This window comes from Carlito syrichta, unplaced genomic scaffold (assembly GCF_000164805.1).
Source record: "Carlito syrichta isolate Samal-C Ts95f unplaced genomic scaffold, Tarsius_syrichta-2.0.1 Scaffold314290, whole genome shotgun sequence".
Lineage (NCBI taxonomy): Eukaryota > Metazoa > Chordata > Mammalia > Primates > Tarsiidae > Carlito > Carlito syrichta.
Genome location: NW_007258386.1, coordinates 16,148 through 32,934, shown reverse-complemented (window position 1 = coordinate 32,934; position 16,787 = coordinate 16,148). Strand labels below are relative to the sequence as shown.

At 44.5% G+C, this 16,787-nt stretch overlaps 1 protein-coding gene across 2 annotated transcripts in view; it reads right to left on the bottom strand.

The window, feature by feature from the left end:
• PTPN23 (protein tyrosine phosphatase, non-receptor type 23) overlaps positions 1-16,486 on the bottom strand; it is a 42,870-nt gene extending 26,384 nt beyond the window's left edge. The window contains exons 1-2 of one of the 2 annotated variants that reach the window (XM_008071315.2): positions 16,285-16,486; positions 6,053-6,127 (exon numbers count right to left, since the gene is read on the bottom strand). Coding sequence is in view for 1 of the 2 variants with exons in the window: in XM_008071316.2 (XP_008069507.1) it covers positions 6,053-6,127; positions 16,285-16,368 (159 nt within the window). In the remaining variant the exon portion in view is untranslated. The remainder of the gene's footprint in view (positions 1-6,052; positions 6,128-16,284) is intronic. The other variant, XM_008071316.2, reaches the window with a different exon arrangement.
• Between the last annotated feature and the right edge of the window lie 301 nt (positions 16,487-16,787).

Sequence of the window (16,787 nt, the reverse complement as noted above, 5' to 3'; positions counted from 1 at the left end):
AAAATATTCAGTAAACCATGCTGTAAAGAGATGTGCTGTCATTCAGGCTTTGTTGTTCCATTTACAGAGCATAGGCAGAGGAGATTTAGCATAATTTTTAAGGGCCCTAGGATTTTCAGAATGGTAAATGAGCAATGGCTTCAACTTAAAGTCACCATTTGTATTAGCCCCTAAAGAGTCAACCGGTCCTTTGAAGCTTTGAAGTCAAAACCTGATCTCCAATATAAGGCTATTTTGTCTGTACTGAAAATCTGGTGTTTAGTGTAGCCACTTTCATCAATGATCTTAGCTAGCTGGTTATTCTGGACAACTTGCTGCTTCACCTTGTACTTTTATGTTCTGGAGATGGCTTCTTTCCTTAAACCTCATGAACCAACCAACCTCTATGAGCTTCAAAATTTTCTGCTGCAGCTTCCTCTTCTCTCTCAGCCTTCACAGAATTGAAGAGAGTTAGGGCCTTCCTTGCTCTGGATTAGGGTTTGGTATAAGGAAATCCTGTGATTGGTTTAATCTTCTATTCAGACCACTAAAACTTTCACCATATCAGCAATAAGGCTGTTTTGTTTTTCTGTAATCCATATATTCACTGGAGTAGTACTTTTAATTTCCTTCAAGAACTTTTTCTTTGCAATCACAACTTGGTGAACTGGTATAATATGCCTAGCTTTCAACCTATCTCAGCTTTCGAAATGCCTTCCTCACTAAACTTAATAATTTTTAGCTTCTGATTTTTTTTTTTTTTTTTTGAGTAGGAGTCTCACTTTTGTCATCCAGGTTGGAGTGCAATGGTACGTTGCTCACAGCCACTGCAGCCTTGACCTGCTGGGCTCAGGTGATCCGCCTCAGCCTTCCAAGTGGCTAGAACTACAGGAACGCAATACCACACCCAGCTAGTTTTTTGACTGATTGCAGAGACAAGGTCTCACCAAGTTGTCCAGGCTGGTCTCGAACCCGAGTTCAGGTAATCCTCTTGCCTTGGCCTCCCAAAGTGCTGAGATTACAGGCTTGAGCCACTGGGCCCAGCCTTAGCTTCTGATTTAAAGTGAAAGATGTATGACTCTTCCTTTCACTCAAACACACACTTACAGGTCATTGTAGGGTTGTCTTTTTTTTTTTTTTTTTTTGAGTTGGAGTCTCACTCCGTTGCCCAGGCTAGAGTGTAGTGGCACACTCACTGCCACCCCAGCGTCAACCCACTGGGCTCAGGCAATCCTTCCACCTCAGTCTTCCAAGTAGCCAAAACTACAGGCACATGCTACCACATCTGGCTAATTTTTAAATTTATTGTAGAAACGAAGTCTTCCCAAGTTGCCCAGGCTGGTCTCGAACCCATGGGCTCAGGCAATCCTCTCACCTTGGTCTCTCAACGTGCTGGGATTACAAGCTTTAGCTACCGTGCCCAGCTGTAGGGTTATTAATTGGCCTAATTTCAGTATTGCTGTGTTTCAGGAATAAGGCAGCTTGGGGTGGGGGTGGGGGGATGGACATGGCCAGTTGGTGGAAAAGTCAGAACACATACAACATTTCTAAGTTCAGCATCATATATAGGCATAGCTCATGGCAACGCAAAACAATTACAATATTAATATCAAATACCACTGATCACCCTAACAGATATAATAATCTAAAAGTTTAAAATATTGTGAGAATTACCAAAATGTGACAAAGAGACATGAAATGAGCACACGCTGTTGGAAAAATGGTGTCAACAGACTTGCTTGATGCAGAGTTGCTACAAATCTTCAATTTGCAAAAACTATGATATTTGTGAGGTGCAATAAAGCAAAAGGTAATAAAACTAGCTGTGCTGTACATTTTTCCTAATTATTTTATGCACTATGGTATAGCAACATGTTTCTGTCCCCTTATGTTTTTGTTAGAAATCCAGGAGTCTGCACTGAGGTGGTGGAGCTGAGGTACTGATGATGTAAACATCTGCTATAGAAATCAGTAGCTGTTAGTATTTTCTTGTCTATCTCAGACTATACACCACTGTAGCCATCCTTGCAATAGATTAGCAGTATTGATTGTTTTTACCATACAACCGATCAGTTCATTTCTGATACGTTTTCATTTAGGCTACCAGATGAAAAATTTTCTATATCAGCTATTCAAAGGCTGGTATCTTCAACTAAATTCAACATCAAATACCATTGATCACCCTAACAGATATAATAATCTAAAAGTTTGAAATATTGTGAGAATTATCAAAATGTGACAAAGAGACATGAATCCAGAGATGTTTGGATTTTCACACATTTATTCTTCCAGAGGGTCTGCAATGAACTTACATGCTGCTCCCTTAATCGGAGGCTTCCATTGTTCATATTTTTAGGCAAAATTTTCAAAAGTGAAATAAGCAAGCTCACAATTAACCTTGACTAACACTGTTTCCAACTCTTTTACAATGCTGTAGGCAGAAAGGGAATAATTTCTTGCTTGAGAACTGAGCCTACATCAAATCTTTTAGGTTTGGTTTGCATACCTGTTACTCCACTTTGTCTTTATGATGAGCCATGGCCTGGATTACTAAGGCAGGGCCACACCACCTCAGGAAACTGAGATAGGCATTCAATAAACCACATGGAAACTGAACAATAAGAGCCGTGCTCAAAACACTGCCAAATGGAACCATCACTCCAGTGTTAACCTCTGGATCCCTTATGAAGTCACTCATTCACTGGGTGTTTTTTGTTTGTTTATATGTTTTTTTGAGTTAGCATCTCACTCTGTTGTCCAGGCTGGAGTGCAGTGGCACGCTCATGGCCATTGCAGCCTCAGTCAGCTGGGCTCAGGTGATCCTTCCGCCTCAGCCTTTCAAGTAGCTGGAATCATAGGCACACACCACCACACCTGGCTAATATTTTTATTTATTGTAGAGAGGAGGTCTTGCCAAGTTGCCCAGGCTGGTCTTCAACCCATGGGCTCAGGCAGTCCTCTCACTTCAGCCTCCCAAAGTGTTGGGATTACAGACATGAACCACTGTGCCTGGCCCACTGGGTGTCTTTTTGCAGGGTCTACAGCCCTCTTCCCTGTCACTGGAGACACAGTCTAATGTAAGTGTACCATATAGATACCTTCCTGCTCAAGCAGTTGTATTTATAATTCCACATTTTGTTTTGTTTATTGCTGAGTCCACAGTGCCTAGAAGAATATCTAAAATATAAGAAAGAGTTCAATAAATGTCTGCTAATGAGATGAATAATGAATGACTGGAACTCTAAGTATGTAGAAAAGATGGATAAAGAGCTCCTTTTAGTCCTCTTTGTCTTGGAATTGAGGTTGAAGTTCTTCCATATTATGTAATTTTTACTTTAAAAGAAACAGAAGAAATTGTTTTAATGATACTAATTACAGAAACAGCTTTTTTTTTTTTTTTTTTGAGTTGAAGTTTCACTGTTGCCCAGGCTGGAGTGCAGTGGCACGCTCACAGCCACCGCAGCCTCAATCTATTGGGCCCAGGTGATCGTTCTGCCTAAGCCTTCCATGTAGCTGAAGCTACAGGCGTGCGCCACCTCACCTGGCTAATTTTTGTGATATATTGCAGAGATTAGAGATGAGGTCTCGCTAAGTTGCCCAGGCTGGTCTCGAAGCGCTGGCTCAGGCAATCCTCTTGCCTCTGCCTCCCAAAGTGCTGGGAATACGGACATGAGCCACTGTGCCCAGCTAGAAACAGCATTTAGTTATTTGTTATTGCTATGGGGCACAGGTTGAGAAAGGTTGAAAACACTGTTTTAACAAAATTTTCATCAATTAAATGAGTTTAGTCTAATAGTTATTTGGAATGCTGGCTTTTTAAAATTTTATTTTAAAGATGTGGGCTGGGCTCGGTGGCTCAGCCTGTAATCCCAGCACTTTGGGAGGCCAAGGCGAGTGGACTGCCTGAGCCCACGGGTTCGAGACCAACCCGGGTAAATTTGGCGAGATCTCATCTCTACAATAAATAAAAAATTAGCCGGGTGTGGTAGTGTGTGCCTATAGTTCTGGCTACTTGGAAGGCTGAGATGGAAGAATTGCTGGAGACCAGCAAGTTGATGCTGGGGTGGCCGTGAGCATGCCACTGCACTCCAGTCTGGGCGACAGACTCCAACGACAACAAAAAAAAGATGTAGAGCACAATTCAGGATTAGGTAGATAAGTGGTCATTGTACAAGTAAAATTTGGGCCTCCCTTTGGTCCCCACTTCACCTGGTTTGAATTTAGGTACTCTTATTGATGTTATGTGCCCCCCTGCCCCAACCCCGGCAGCATCCCGCTACTGCCAACACTGACTTTTTAAATAAAAAAGGAAATGGTACAATCACACGGCTATCTTTGGGCAGTTTTTTGTTCTTTATATTTCTCTTATTGTTCAGGTTTTCTACAGTTTTTATAATCTGTTAATTCACAGGAATACAAAGTGAGTGACTGTACAAACCCTTCTGCTCCCATGGGATGAGCGCTGCTGAGAGAACTGTGGTACCCCATAACCACTGCGTCCCACAAATGCAGAATAGACTATCTCAAACCAGCACAACAACCAGCACTCTGCTCAATGCTGATGCCTCAGACACCAGAAACAAATCATAGATGGAAAGTCTCATGATTACTAACATTGTTCTGGAAGTACTAACAATCATAAGAAAATAAAGGAGGGTACAACTACTAGAAAGAAGACAGTAAAATTATGTGTGTATGATAACCTCAAAAATGAGCTGAAATACCATCAGAAAGTAAAAATGAATTAACAAAATACATCACTCAATTGTTTTTCTCTATACCAACCATAATCGGTGGAAACAAATCAACTGGAGGGAATAATGGGCCTTCAATAATAGCAATAACAATGACAAATTCCAAGGATGCATTTAACAAGATAATATGTCACATCTACATGAAGAAAACCACAGAACTTTACTAAGAAACCTTAAAAAAAATTTTTGAAAAAATGAGGAGGTATCCTGTCCTCAGACAGGAAAGTAGCTTCATAAAGATATTGGTTCTATCCAATCAATCCCTAAATTTTATGAGCTCACAAAAATTCTAACATTTAAGCAGAACAAAAAGATTGTAAGTTCATCTGAGGAACAGTCTTGTGAGAATAGCCGTGTGTAAAACTTGAAAAAGTTGTTAACAAAAATTAGTCTTATAGATAAGGAAATATATAACACATACAATATTTTAAAACTTGGTGACCTGACAAAGGAAGACAGATAGATGGTGGAAGAGAACAGGAAATCTATAAACAGAACCAAGAATATATAAGAATTCAGCATATAAGAGTGTTTTAAAGCAGAAAAGTATGGAGAAGTCCAAGCTTTCCCTCACATGTCACATAACTAAACAAATGCCATATAAAGATTTAAGTAAAATAAAAAACTTCAAGTAGTAGAGAAAGACCATCGGTGACTGTTTACATCTTATTGAGTGATGAAGGCTTTTTAAGTGCACATCAAAGGCAGATTCTTACAAAGGGAAAGATGAGACAAACTTGATTTATAAACATTTGTACGTAAAACTTTAAACGTATGTATTAAATACACAATAAACAAAAATAATGAACTGTGAAAAATATTTGCACCTTATAAGGTAAAGGAGCAATATCATTAATGTGTGAATAAATTTTATAAGTCAATAAAAGTTAAAACACACTAACCAAAAAAATGGACAAAGGACATTAACATACAATCCCTAAAAAGTGTACAACCATTAACAACTGTACAACCTTATTATTAATCAAGTATCTGAAAATTTAAATGGAATGCCCTTTTCACCTATTAGACTGTCAGAGTTGAAAAGAGACAGCAGGAACAGGCACATACCTCTTGGGGGTGTAAACGGGAACACATGCATCCCGTTTACCCACCAACTCCTACAGGAAAAAAGCCCTAGAAATGCCCACATATGCGCCGACATGGGATATGACAGCAGTGTTTACAATGGTGAAAATCAGAAATAGCCTGATGTTCTCTAAGAGGAGACTAATTCAAATAAGACCACAGTTTAGGTGATTTCTTTACCTCCCTAACAAACCAATCCTGTTCATACCTATGTAAAAATGCTATCCTCCTACCTGTCTGAGCAACTCCAGTTTCTTCAGTTCCTCATTGTAGGCTTCTGGGTTCTCTCCATAATTCTTCAGGACAAACTAGAGAGAGAGAAAAGAACGTAAGCCAGTGAGAACTAAGCCGCCCCCCCCCCCACTTTCCTCTGAGCCTTGGGCAACCACTAGCAATGGCTCAGGATAGAGTTCAGTCCTACAACCATAAGTCTGTCTCCTGTACCAATAAAGAACTCTGTGTAACGGGCAGCACCAAGATGCTGACCACAAAAGCCTCCTCTCCTCCTTACAGCAAAATGGAAAATAAGACTGTATGAACCTGCGTAAATGCCCTGGCAGGTCCTCATAATGCTGCAGTCCTCTCTACAAAGTCCAGAAATCTGCCAGCTCAGAAAGCTAGGGAACTTAAAAGGCTGAAATGGGATCCCAATAAGGAATCTAAAAAGATCACAGACTCAAGTCTTCCTTGAGGATTGGGCCCTGCTGTGTTCTGGGATCACGACCATAATCCTAAACTGACAGTAAATGCAGGCAAGAAGCACAAAACAAGAGTGGGAATACAAAGCCTTCCTTACCAGCCCATCCTCCTGGCTGGGAAAGAGCACCACAATAACTTATAATCTGCAGTGTCCTCATCTGTGATGAAAGGTCTGTGAGTGTGATGAGACTGATCCAGACAGGAGAAGATGAGAAGGGGAGATTATGGCCCATATCAGAGAGAGACTGGTGTGCCTGCTCACAACAGCACTCACCATCTCCAGAGCAGACCATCTTGGACAGTGAGCATGCATACCAGCCTAAAGGCTCAAGCCTAGACCAAAGGGTCCTTGATCAACTCAGAACAATAGATAAGGCAACTGGGCTGGGCATGGTGGCTCAAGACTGTAATCCCAGCAGTTTAGAGAGGCCAAGGTGAGAGGACTGCCTGAGCCCATGGGTTCGAGACAAGGCTGGGTAACTTGGCAAGACCTCATCTCTATCATAAATCAAGAACTTGGCCGGGCGTGGTAGCACATGTCTGTAGTTCTGGCTACTTGGAAGGCTGAGGTGGAAGGATCACATGAGCCCAGCAGGTCAAAACTGGGGTGGCTGTGAGTGTGCCACTGCACTCCAGCCTGGGTGACAGAGTGAGACTTCAACTCAAAAAAAAAAAAAAAAAAGAATAAGGCAGCTGGAACTATCCCTGTTGCACTTACTGCTGCCTGGTATCTTGGATAGTAATCTGGGAGGCCAGATCCATTCGTACCACAAACAATAAGGGAATTGATGCCCAACTCACAAGGCTCCTTAAGGTCCTAACCAAGGTTTTTTGAGGTACAGGGGGAAGGAGTCTGGTAAAGGCCAAAAGGTGGCCTGCTCTGTCCAGGAGCACATTCAGTCACACCATTTCAGTGGCCCACTCACCTTTCCTAGGGTCCCTTCCCAGGACACACAGCTAAGAAATCAGCCATGTGGTAACTCAAAAAGCTGCATGGCCGGGCTCGGCGGCTCAGCCTGTAATCCCGCGCCTTTGGGAGGTTGAGGTGAGTGAATTGCCTGAGCCCACGGGTTCGAGACCCGCCTGGGCAGCGAGACCTCATCTCTACAATAAATCAAAAAATCAGCCGGGCGTGGTAGTGCATGCCTGTAATTCCGGCTACTCGAAAAGCTGAGGCGGAAGGATCGCCAGAGCCCAGCAGGTCGAGGCCGCAGTGGCCGGGAGCGGCCACTGCACTCCAGTCTGGGCGACAGAGTGAGACTCCAACTCAAAAAAAAAAAAAAAGCTGCATGACAGCTTCTATTTGCTCTGTGAGGCAAAGGAAGAAGAGGAACCAGACAGCTAATTACACTGAGTTAATTACAGCACCATGCAGCCACTGTCCCAAACCTCTGACCCTAACTCCTCTTCTGTTGGTATTACCTCTAAAAAGACCCTATGTCCATGAATACTAAATTCCCCTGCAACCTCTGTCCTGGATAGCCCACCCCTTCAAAGCCATCACTTACTCAGTGATCAGAACTGTCTTTCTAACACAATTCTGAAGTCACTCTTAGCTTTAAAACCTTCTGAAACACACACACACACACACACACACACACACACACACACACACACACACACACACCCCTCTCCTAGGAAGAAAATAAACCAAAACATGCTTGTCTTAGGATAGTGAGATTAGAGGAAATGAGGTATACTCTAAAGAAGAAAATTATAAAAAGAATATACTACAGTAACTTCCCAAAGTCTCTAAGACCAAATTTAATCTTGGCACAGAGTTCATGGCCCTTCGCAATCTGCTCCCAACAGTCTTTAAAGATTGTCCTCTGGTGCCTTCCAGGGATACAACAGTACTTCACAATTACCTCTCAGGTACCGATGTTTAGCTACACTTCCCCCTCTTCACCACTGACACTCAGCTGAAATATCAATTCTTTGAACATTCGCTGCTACTCCACTCACTTTCCAAACTTACCTTTATCAGACTGTGTGCTCATGGCAGGATCATGCCAACCACCCAGCCACCCCAAACAACAAGCACCAAGGAATGGTAAGACCCTTATTAGATGGTTTGTATACTAAGCAAATGGTTGTCTTTACAGGAAATTGTATAGGATAGATGAACAAATTAGGTTAACAAGGAGACACTCAGAAAAATTCAGACGCTGAAGAATTTTACCCAAAAACTAAATCAGTCTCTTCAAAAAATTAATACCATTTAAAATGTAGGGGGAAGAGGACTATACAGATTAAAAATGATTAAAAGAGCCGGGCTCGGTGGCTCAGCCTATAATCCCGCACCTTTGGGAGGCTGAGGTGAGTGGATTGCCTGAGCCCGCGGGTTCGAGACCCGCCTGGGCAGCGAGACCTCATCTCAACAATAAATCAAAAAATCAGCCGGGCGTGGTAGCGCATGCCTGTAATTCCGGCTACTCGGAAGGCTGAGGCGGAAGGATCGCTGGAGCCCAGCAGGCGAGGCTGCAGTGGCCGAAAGCGCCCACTGCACTCTAGTCTGGGTGACCTAAGTGAGACTCCAATTCAAAAAAAAAAAAAAAAAAGATTAAAGGGACAGAATAACTAATTTAATATAAGATCACTGACTGGATCTGAGTCTGTAAACAAAGAAAAGTAATAAAAGATGTTTTGGGGCCAGGAGCAGTGGCTCACGCCTATAACCCCAGCACTTTGGGAGGCCGAGGTAAGAGGAATGCCTGAGCCCACGGGTTCAAGACCAGCCCAGGCAACTTGACAAGACCTCATCTCTACAATAAATCAAAAAATTAGCTGGGCTTGGTGGCATGTGCCTGTAGTTCCAGCTACCTGTAAGACTGAGGCAGAAGGATCGCTTGAGCCCAGCAGGTGGAGGCTGTGGTGGCCGTGAGTGTGCCACTGCACTCCAGTCTGGGCAACAGAGTAAGACTCCAACTCAAAAAATTAAAATTTAAAAAAGTTTAAAAATAAAAATAAAAAGGAAAGAAAGGAGTTGCAAGTGAAACCGTAAAAGAAAAGTGCTGGCTGTGTTCCTGAATTGCTGCAAGATCTAGGCTTGGTTTTTTCATATTTTGTAGAAAGGGGTTAATATCACCTGCTGTCTAACTCAGAGCTGTTTCAAGGACTTGAGTTATTTCCTAATAGGAAAGAGAATGCTCAGCTGAATCTATTGTTACAATATGCCAAGACCTGTACTAAGAGCTCTCAAGCCTTAATTCTTGATTCTCACAAGCTTATGAGGCATATTAGCTCCATATCACAGGTAGGAAAATTGAAAACCAGATTTGTTATGTAATCACTTACAGCAGCTGAGGGTCATTCAGCTGTTAAAGGGACAAGAAGGGGCCTAAATCAAGGTCTGATTCCAATGGTTATGCTATTCCCATGATGCTACTCTGCTCTTTTACTGAGCAGCAAATGGCAGAGAATTCTGTAGCTAGATGAGGTCACTGAAAACACCCCTCCTAGTCCTGCTGCTATTTTGCAGATTAGAGAAATGGGAAACCAGTGACAGACAGATTTCCTGACTCCTGACCTCATTATTAGTCCCTCTGTCTCATCTTCTCTTTTACCAGCATGTTCTCATTCTTCTATGTATGTTTGCTCTTAATTTGATAAGATATCTTGGCATTTCATGGTGTTAATTAAAGCAATAAGCCAAGAAGAAAAGGCAATAAAAGGCATCACATGGGTGAGTATTACCTTTGTACACCATTAAATTGTTTCCTTTTACTTCACTTTCAGAGTTGATTCAAATATATGGTAGTTCTCAGGCTGTTCCGCAGAAATACACATAAAAGTAAGTTCTACATATAGTATTTTTTTGAGTTGGGGTCTCACTCTGTCACCCATGCTGGAGTGCAGTGGTATGATCACAACTCACCACAGCCTTGAACTCCTGGGCTCAAGCCATCCTCTTACCTCAGTCTCTTGAGCCACTAGTACTACAGGCACATGCTGCCCCACCCGGCTAATTTTTCTGAGTTTCTGTAGAGGTGAGGTCTCACTATGTTGCCTAAGCCGGTCTCAAACTCCCAGGCTCAAGCAATCCTCCTGCCTCGGCTCCCAAAGTGCTGGGATTACAAGTGTGAGCCACTGTGCCTGGCTGTGTATTGTTAATTAGTATAGTATATGCTCAGCTACTAATTTTCAAATAACATTTTTATTCAGAGAAAGGAGTATTGCCAAGGAAAATCTGCAGCCCCTTGGCCCATATCAGCAAGTCTGGGAGAGAACCATAGGCCAAGAATACTGGGGATGAGAATATACCCTCATCTTCCCCTAGTCTAACTTCCACATAATACTCAAGGCCTCTCTCCCACATCTTTTCTAAATGGCTCCTTCCTTATCTGAACAATACAGTGAGGAAGACTCAAGTTACAGTTCCCAGAGGGTGCTAGAACTAGACTAGGTCATTCAACCAACACCTGTTATTACTTCCTGAGTAAAGGAAAGAATCTTTTCTAAACCATAAGTGAAAGGATATGGGACTTTGGTGTATGAGATTAAATCCAGAGAAAAATGAAGTGGACAATCATATGTGCCTGGAGTCATTCTGCTGCAAAACACAAATGGGCAGGCAGAATAATTGAGTGACTCCAAATCTATGATAAAAGACAAGACAGGTCACCACCACAGGTAACTGGCAATGTCTCATGCACCTCACTGCTGAGAAACCAGGGGCTTTTAGTCCTCTTGTCCTCTCATTTTCTTTCTGTATGTTTGTGTAAGTTGGTTTTTCTAAAGAATCAGCTGTCTAGCTTGGCTCAGTGGCTCAGCCTGTAATTCCGCGCCTTGCGAGGCTGAGATTGAGTGAATTGCATGAGCCCGCGGGTTCGAGACCCGCCTGGGCAACTTGGCGAGACCTCATCTCTACAATAAATCAAAAATTAGCCGGGCGTGGTAGCGCACGACTGTAGTTCCAGCTACTTGGAAGGCTGAGGTGGAAGGATCGCCAGAGCCCAGCAGGTCAAGGCTGCGGTGGCCGGGAGTGGCCACTGCACTCCAGTCTGGGCGACAGAGTGAGACTCCAACTCAAAAAAAAAAAAGAATCAGCTGTCCCACGGGAAATCGAGAAGAGGAGGAGGGAATTCCACAATTCTGAAAAACCAGGCTCTACCTGGATGTGAATAAGATGAACATTAAGAGGAGACAATAAGAGTGTACACTATGTGATGCAGGTCAACCCAGTGATGGCCGGTGAGACCGTAGGAATTCAGAGGAGGGTAGGGTACAATTGCAGGGCAGCTGAAGGGATGCAATGGAGGTATGTTCCAACACAGGAGGAAAGAAATTCCAGTAAGGACCAGAGCAAGGGCAACGACCAAATGTGGAAGGAAAGAAGGTTGAAAGTTCCAATAGGAGAAGACTGGAGGAGTGAAGTCAGAGAGGCAGACTAAAGCAAGCTGTTGACAGATCTTGAGCAGCACAGTTTCTCTGGAGGAGCCTGATAGGAAAGTGGAGATTTAGAGATCAATTAAGCCAGAGTGGGAGGAGAGGAGAGGAGAGGAAACGAGAAGCCAACGGATAGGCAAGGTGGCTACCATCAGATGCAGGGTTACTACATGAATTACTAGAAGATGAGCTTCATGACAGCAGAGATTTTTGTCACTACTATATTTCCAGGGCTGACATATGATAGGTGCTCAATCACTATTTGTTCAATGAATGAATCAGGGATGAATGCAACATCTCAGTCCAAGTGAACTTGACCTGAGCTCAAGTACAGTTGGTTAAGGGCAAATGTTTGTGCCAGAAAGAAGAACTTCAGGTCGGGTGTGGTGGCTCAAGCCTATAATCTCAGCACTTTGGAAGGCCAAGATGAGTAGATTGCCTAAGCCCACAGGTTCAAGACCAGTCCAGGCAACGTGGCGAGACCTCATCTGTACAGTAAATCAAAAAATAAGCTGGGTGTGGTAGTGTGCACCTGTAGTTCCAGCTACTTGGAAGACTGAGATGGAAGGATCGCCTGAGTCTAGCAGGTGGAGACTGCAGTGGCCGTGAGTGTGCCACTGCACCCCAACCTGGGCGACAGTGAGACTCTGGCTCAAAAAAAAAAACAAAAAGAAGAAATTCTTCAAACACTACCATTTGTGGGTAAATCACTCACTGAGGAAGAACACAAGAGTCATCTTTTTTTTTTTTTTTGAGTTGGCGTCTTACTCTGTCACCCAGACTGGAGTGCAGCCTCGACCTGCTGTGCTCCAGCAATCCTTCCACCTCAGCCTTCCGAGTAGCCGGAATTACAGGCATGCGCTACCACGCCCAGCTGATTTTTTTATTTGTTGTAGAGATGAGGTCTCGCTGCCCAGGTGGGTCTCGAACCCACGGGCTCAGGCAATCCACTCACCTCAGCCTCCCAAAGGTGCGGGATTACAGGCTGAGCCACCGAGCCCAGCTACAAGAGTCATCTTTCATCAGCTTCCAGTGAGTCAGCACTCTGGCCTCCAAAACACAGATTAACTCATTCGTAATCGCTGATGTGACTGTACATCATTCCAAATTCTGTTTCTGAGTAATATATATGCGAATTATAATCCAAATAAAAATACAAAGTACGGAATGGTAGTCAGAGTAGTATCTGAGGAAAATACTGGATAAGTCTGTAACTTTCAGCTGTATTGTGAAAAAGTTGACAATTTAGAAAAGACCATTTCACTCGTGCTTAATGACAGAAGTTTGTGGCAACCAGCTTCAAATTTTTAAAAAATTTTCACTCGTAATTAGTATTAGGAAAGTGAAAAATTTGCCGATCACAAATGTGTTAAGGAGGTACAGGGCCAGCAGCACTTCCGCACTAAAAAATCATATGGGCCCAATATGCCAACCTAAAGTTTGGCACTGTAGTTCAAAACCAGCTTGGTCTTTTCCTTGCTATTTCACATTACCCCATAATGGAAGGCATGTCCATCAGGAGTGAAAATCAGTACTAACTACCATAAAAATTTTGTCAAAAGCCAAGTCCTCTCAAAGAAAGAAACCCTTTATCTGTCTAGAAAACTCCTGTTCATTCTTGAAAAACCATCCCTGGTATGCCTTTCCTCATGGCTCCTCTTTAGGCTGGTACTTTGGGAAACTGCAAATATTTTCATACTTACACTAATGTCATCACTTTAATTTTTCAATTTCCTCTACTTGACTATGAATTCCTTGAAAAAAATATTGTCTCTTATTTGTCTTTATTATCAGGACACAGCATAGTGCTTAATAGGTTGACATAAACAGAGCCAATTTTTACCCTACTATCCTAAAATGAATTCTACCCCTAAGCTCCAAGTCACTGGTAGAAGTTCCCACAGCTCAGAGCAAGGATAGAGGACATGGATACCAGTGGCAGAAGGCAGAGCAAGGGGTCTAAAGTTGGTGTAGGGGATCCAGATCAGGAGGAGTTCCCAAGCTGCAGTGGTATCTGCAGTCTCCTCCATTTTCTAGGAAGAGAATTTGTTTCTAGAATATCAGATACCACCTCAGGCTAAATGGTTAATGAGCAACTCCTCTTATGGAGGTCCAGGTGCTGCCAGGGAAATCATTGCTCACATATTACCTTGTATGCTAGGCATGAATGACCAGAGCCGCAAAGGCTAACAAACAAAAAAATCTGCTAGGAGTTTCTGGGCTAAGATTTTATCCACTGGATTACCATTGGATACCATCTCTAAATTCCTTCTCAACTGTTATTCAATCATTATTGAGAAACATGTTTCTGACTGCCAACTATATGGAGGGTACTCTGCTAGGCTATGAGGAACACAGAGATGTCTCTCAGGTAACTTAAAATTGAATAGGGGAGGTAAAAACATAGCATACATAACTGTCACCAGGGAAAAGGTGAAGAAAGTTAGGGACATTCAGAGAAGGAAAAGATTAATCTAGATAAAAGGATTAAAGAAGGCTGTGGAAAAAGAGCTTAAGTTATACCTTGAAAGGTGGACAGAGCCAGTTCACAGAGATTAAAGAAGGGCCCCATCACCACCCCACAGGGCAAAAAGGAGAACTCTTCTAGGCATGAGGAATTCTACGACCAAAGGTACAGAAGAGGGAACACACAGAGTATGGTAAAGGAACAGCAAGTGGCTGTGAACAGAATCTGAGATAACTGTACAAGAAGCACATAATGGATCAAGCACATAATAGGACCTCAATAAACAATGAAAGAACTGGGCTAAGTCAGGAAGAACTCTGAATAGGAAACTAAAGATACTGATTTTATTCTGTAAAATAGAAAGCAGGAGTTTCGTTGTATTTTATAAAAAAATCATCCAAGTGTACTGTATTTGTATGAAAGAGCAGATGGAGAAGAGAGTGAAGTGTGGAGAAGAGCTAATAAAATTCTGGAATTTTAGAGCAATTAATCTAATTCCCTGGTTTTATGAATGAGGAGAAAGAGGCCCACGCAGGCTAAGCCCTGGACTCAAAGAAACACAGGCAAATAGTGTCTGAACTAAGGCAGTGATGGTGTGAAAAGAAGAGCAGAGACAGCTTCTTGGGAAATTACTTCCAAACCAATTTACTTTTTCCTATTTATTTTCTGAAGCACCCCGCTGAGTGGTTCACCACCTAAATTTTTTTTTTTTTGAGTTGGAGTCTCACTCTGTCACCCAGACTGGAGTGCAGTGGCTGCTCCCAGCCACCACAGCCTAGACCTGCTGGGCTCCAGAGATCCTTCCGCTGCAGCCTTCCAAGTAGCTGGAACTACAGGCACGTGCTACCATGCCCGGCTAATTTTTTGATTTATTGTAGAGATGAGGTCTCGCTGCCCAGGCTGGTCTCCAACCCGCGGGCTCAGGTAATCCACTCACCTCAGCCTCCCAAAGGTGCGGGATTACAGGCTGAGCCACCGAGCCCAGCTCGCCACCTAAATTGTATGGGGCTTACTCGGCAGCTGCTGTGCTAACTCACAAGGCCCCCCACTTGCAAGAGCCTCCTGGTTTTTCCATTTCACTTCTGCTTTGGCCCTCAATGCTACCAGGAGCCCTGCCCAAAGCAGCAGACGTCTCAGAGGGCACCTGCTGCTCAATCACCATACCTGATCTCTCCACAGAGGTTCCCTGCCTCCGTCAATGCCGAACCTCCCCGCCTGCTCTGGGATGACTAAGGAGGTTTCCCCGAGAGCTACAACACTGTTGATGCCTTCCAGTCTGCTACAGAAAGCAGTAATCCGCCTAAAAACTCCATGGAATTGTATATTTGGGCTCAAAAAGCTTCCAAAATAGGATTCTTCTGAGGAGACCATACAGAATTGCAGCAACTGGCAGAGAAACCCCCTCCGCAGGGGTCGGCCAATTTCCCAGGCCACCGGGGCTCCCGTCTGAAACACACGCTCTGCGCTATCCTCAGCACCTGTCCGGGTCGGGCGGTGGGCTTGACAGCGCACCGAGGGCTGGGCCCAGTCGCTGAGTCGGCTCGATCAGGGCCGCCCACCGCTCCCCCGCGGGGCGGTCCTGGTATGGAGGAGGGGCGGGGCAGACTGGGTCTCAAGCGTCACACGGAGGAAGTGTGGTGCCTCAGTGGGAACTGCGGATGACTCTGGGCAGAAGTCGGGAAGCGAGTTCCAACGAGGATGCGGGGCTAGCCCGGAGCGAGCGGGGAGGGAAAGAATGGTTTGCGGGCGCAGGGGTATGGGCCAGGCTGAGGAAAACCGGCGAAGGCCCCTCCTGGCCTCACCAGACTTCGCGACGGGGCCCGGGGAGGTGATAGGCGCGCAGGGGGCGTCACGCGCTGACTGACGACGGAGATACGCGGCGGATGAAAGGAAGGTGGGAGGCAAGCTCACCTTCTTCACGGCTGGCTGGAACTGGAAGTCACCCGCCTCCTTCAGGTCCAGCCAGATCATGGGCATGCGGGGTACGGCCTCCATGGCGGCTGGCGCCAGCCGGCCACCCGGCAGCTCCCCTACTTGCTCCAGCTGCTGGCTAAGCCGTGCGCACAGCCCCGCCCCTCCGCGCCGGAAGTCACTCGTCACGAGGTTAAGCGAAATGCCGCGCTGCCTGCTGGGAGATGCAGTCGCCGCCCGCCGCAGTCTTACACACAGGCTCAGTCTCCGGTGCGCATGTTCAGTCCCCTTCGGGCGGAGGGAGTGGGGACCGGAAAGCGCCAGCCCGCGGCGAAAGGGTTTCTGGGAATAGTAGTCTTCCTCTACTAAGCAGCGAGATATGGCGTAGGCTCATTTCTTCCTCCCGGGGTGGAGCTGCCGGCCAGCCTTGCTGCGCTATTCCCTCCGAGGAAGGGCTTTAGAGAATTCAGCTGTGAACCGTAGGTTTAAGTATTGTCAAGGGC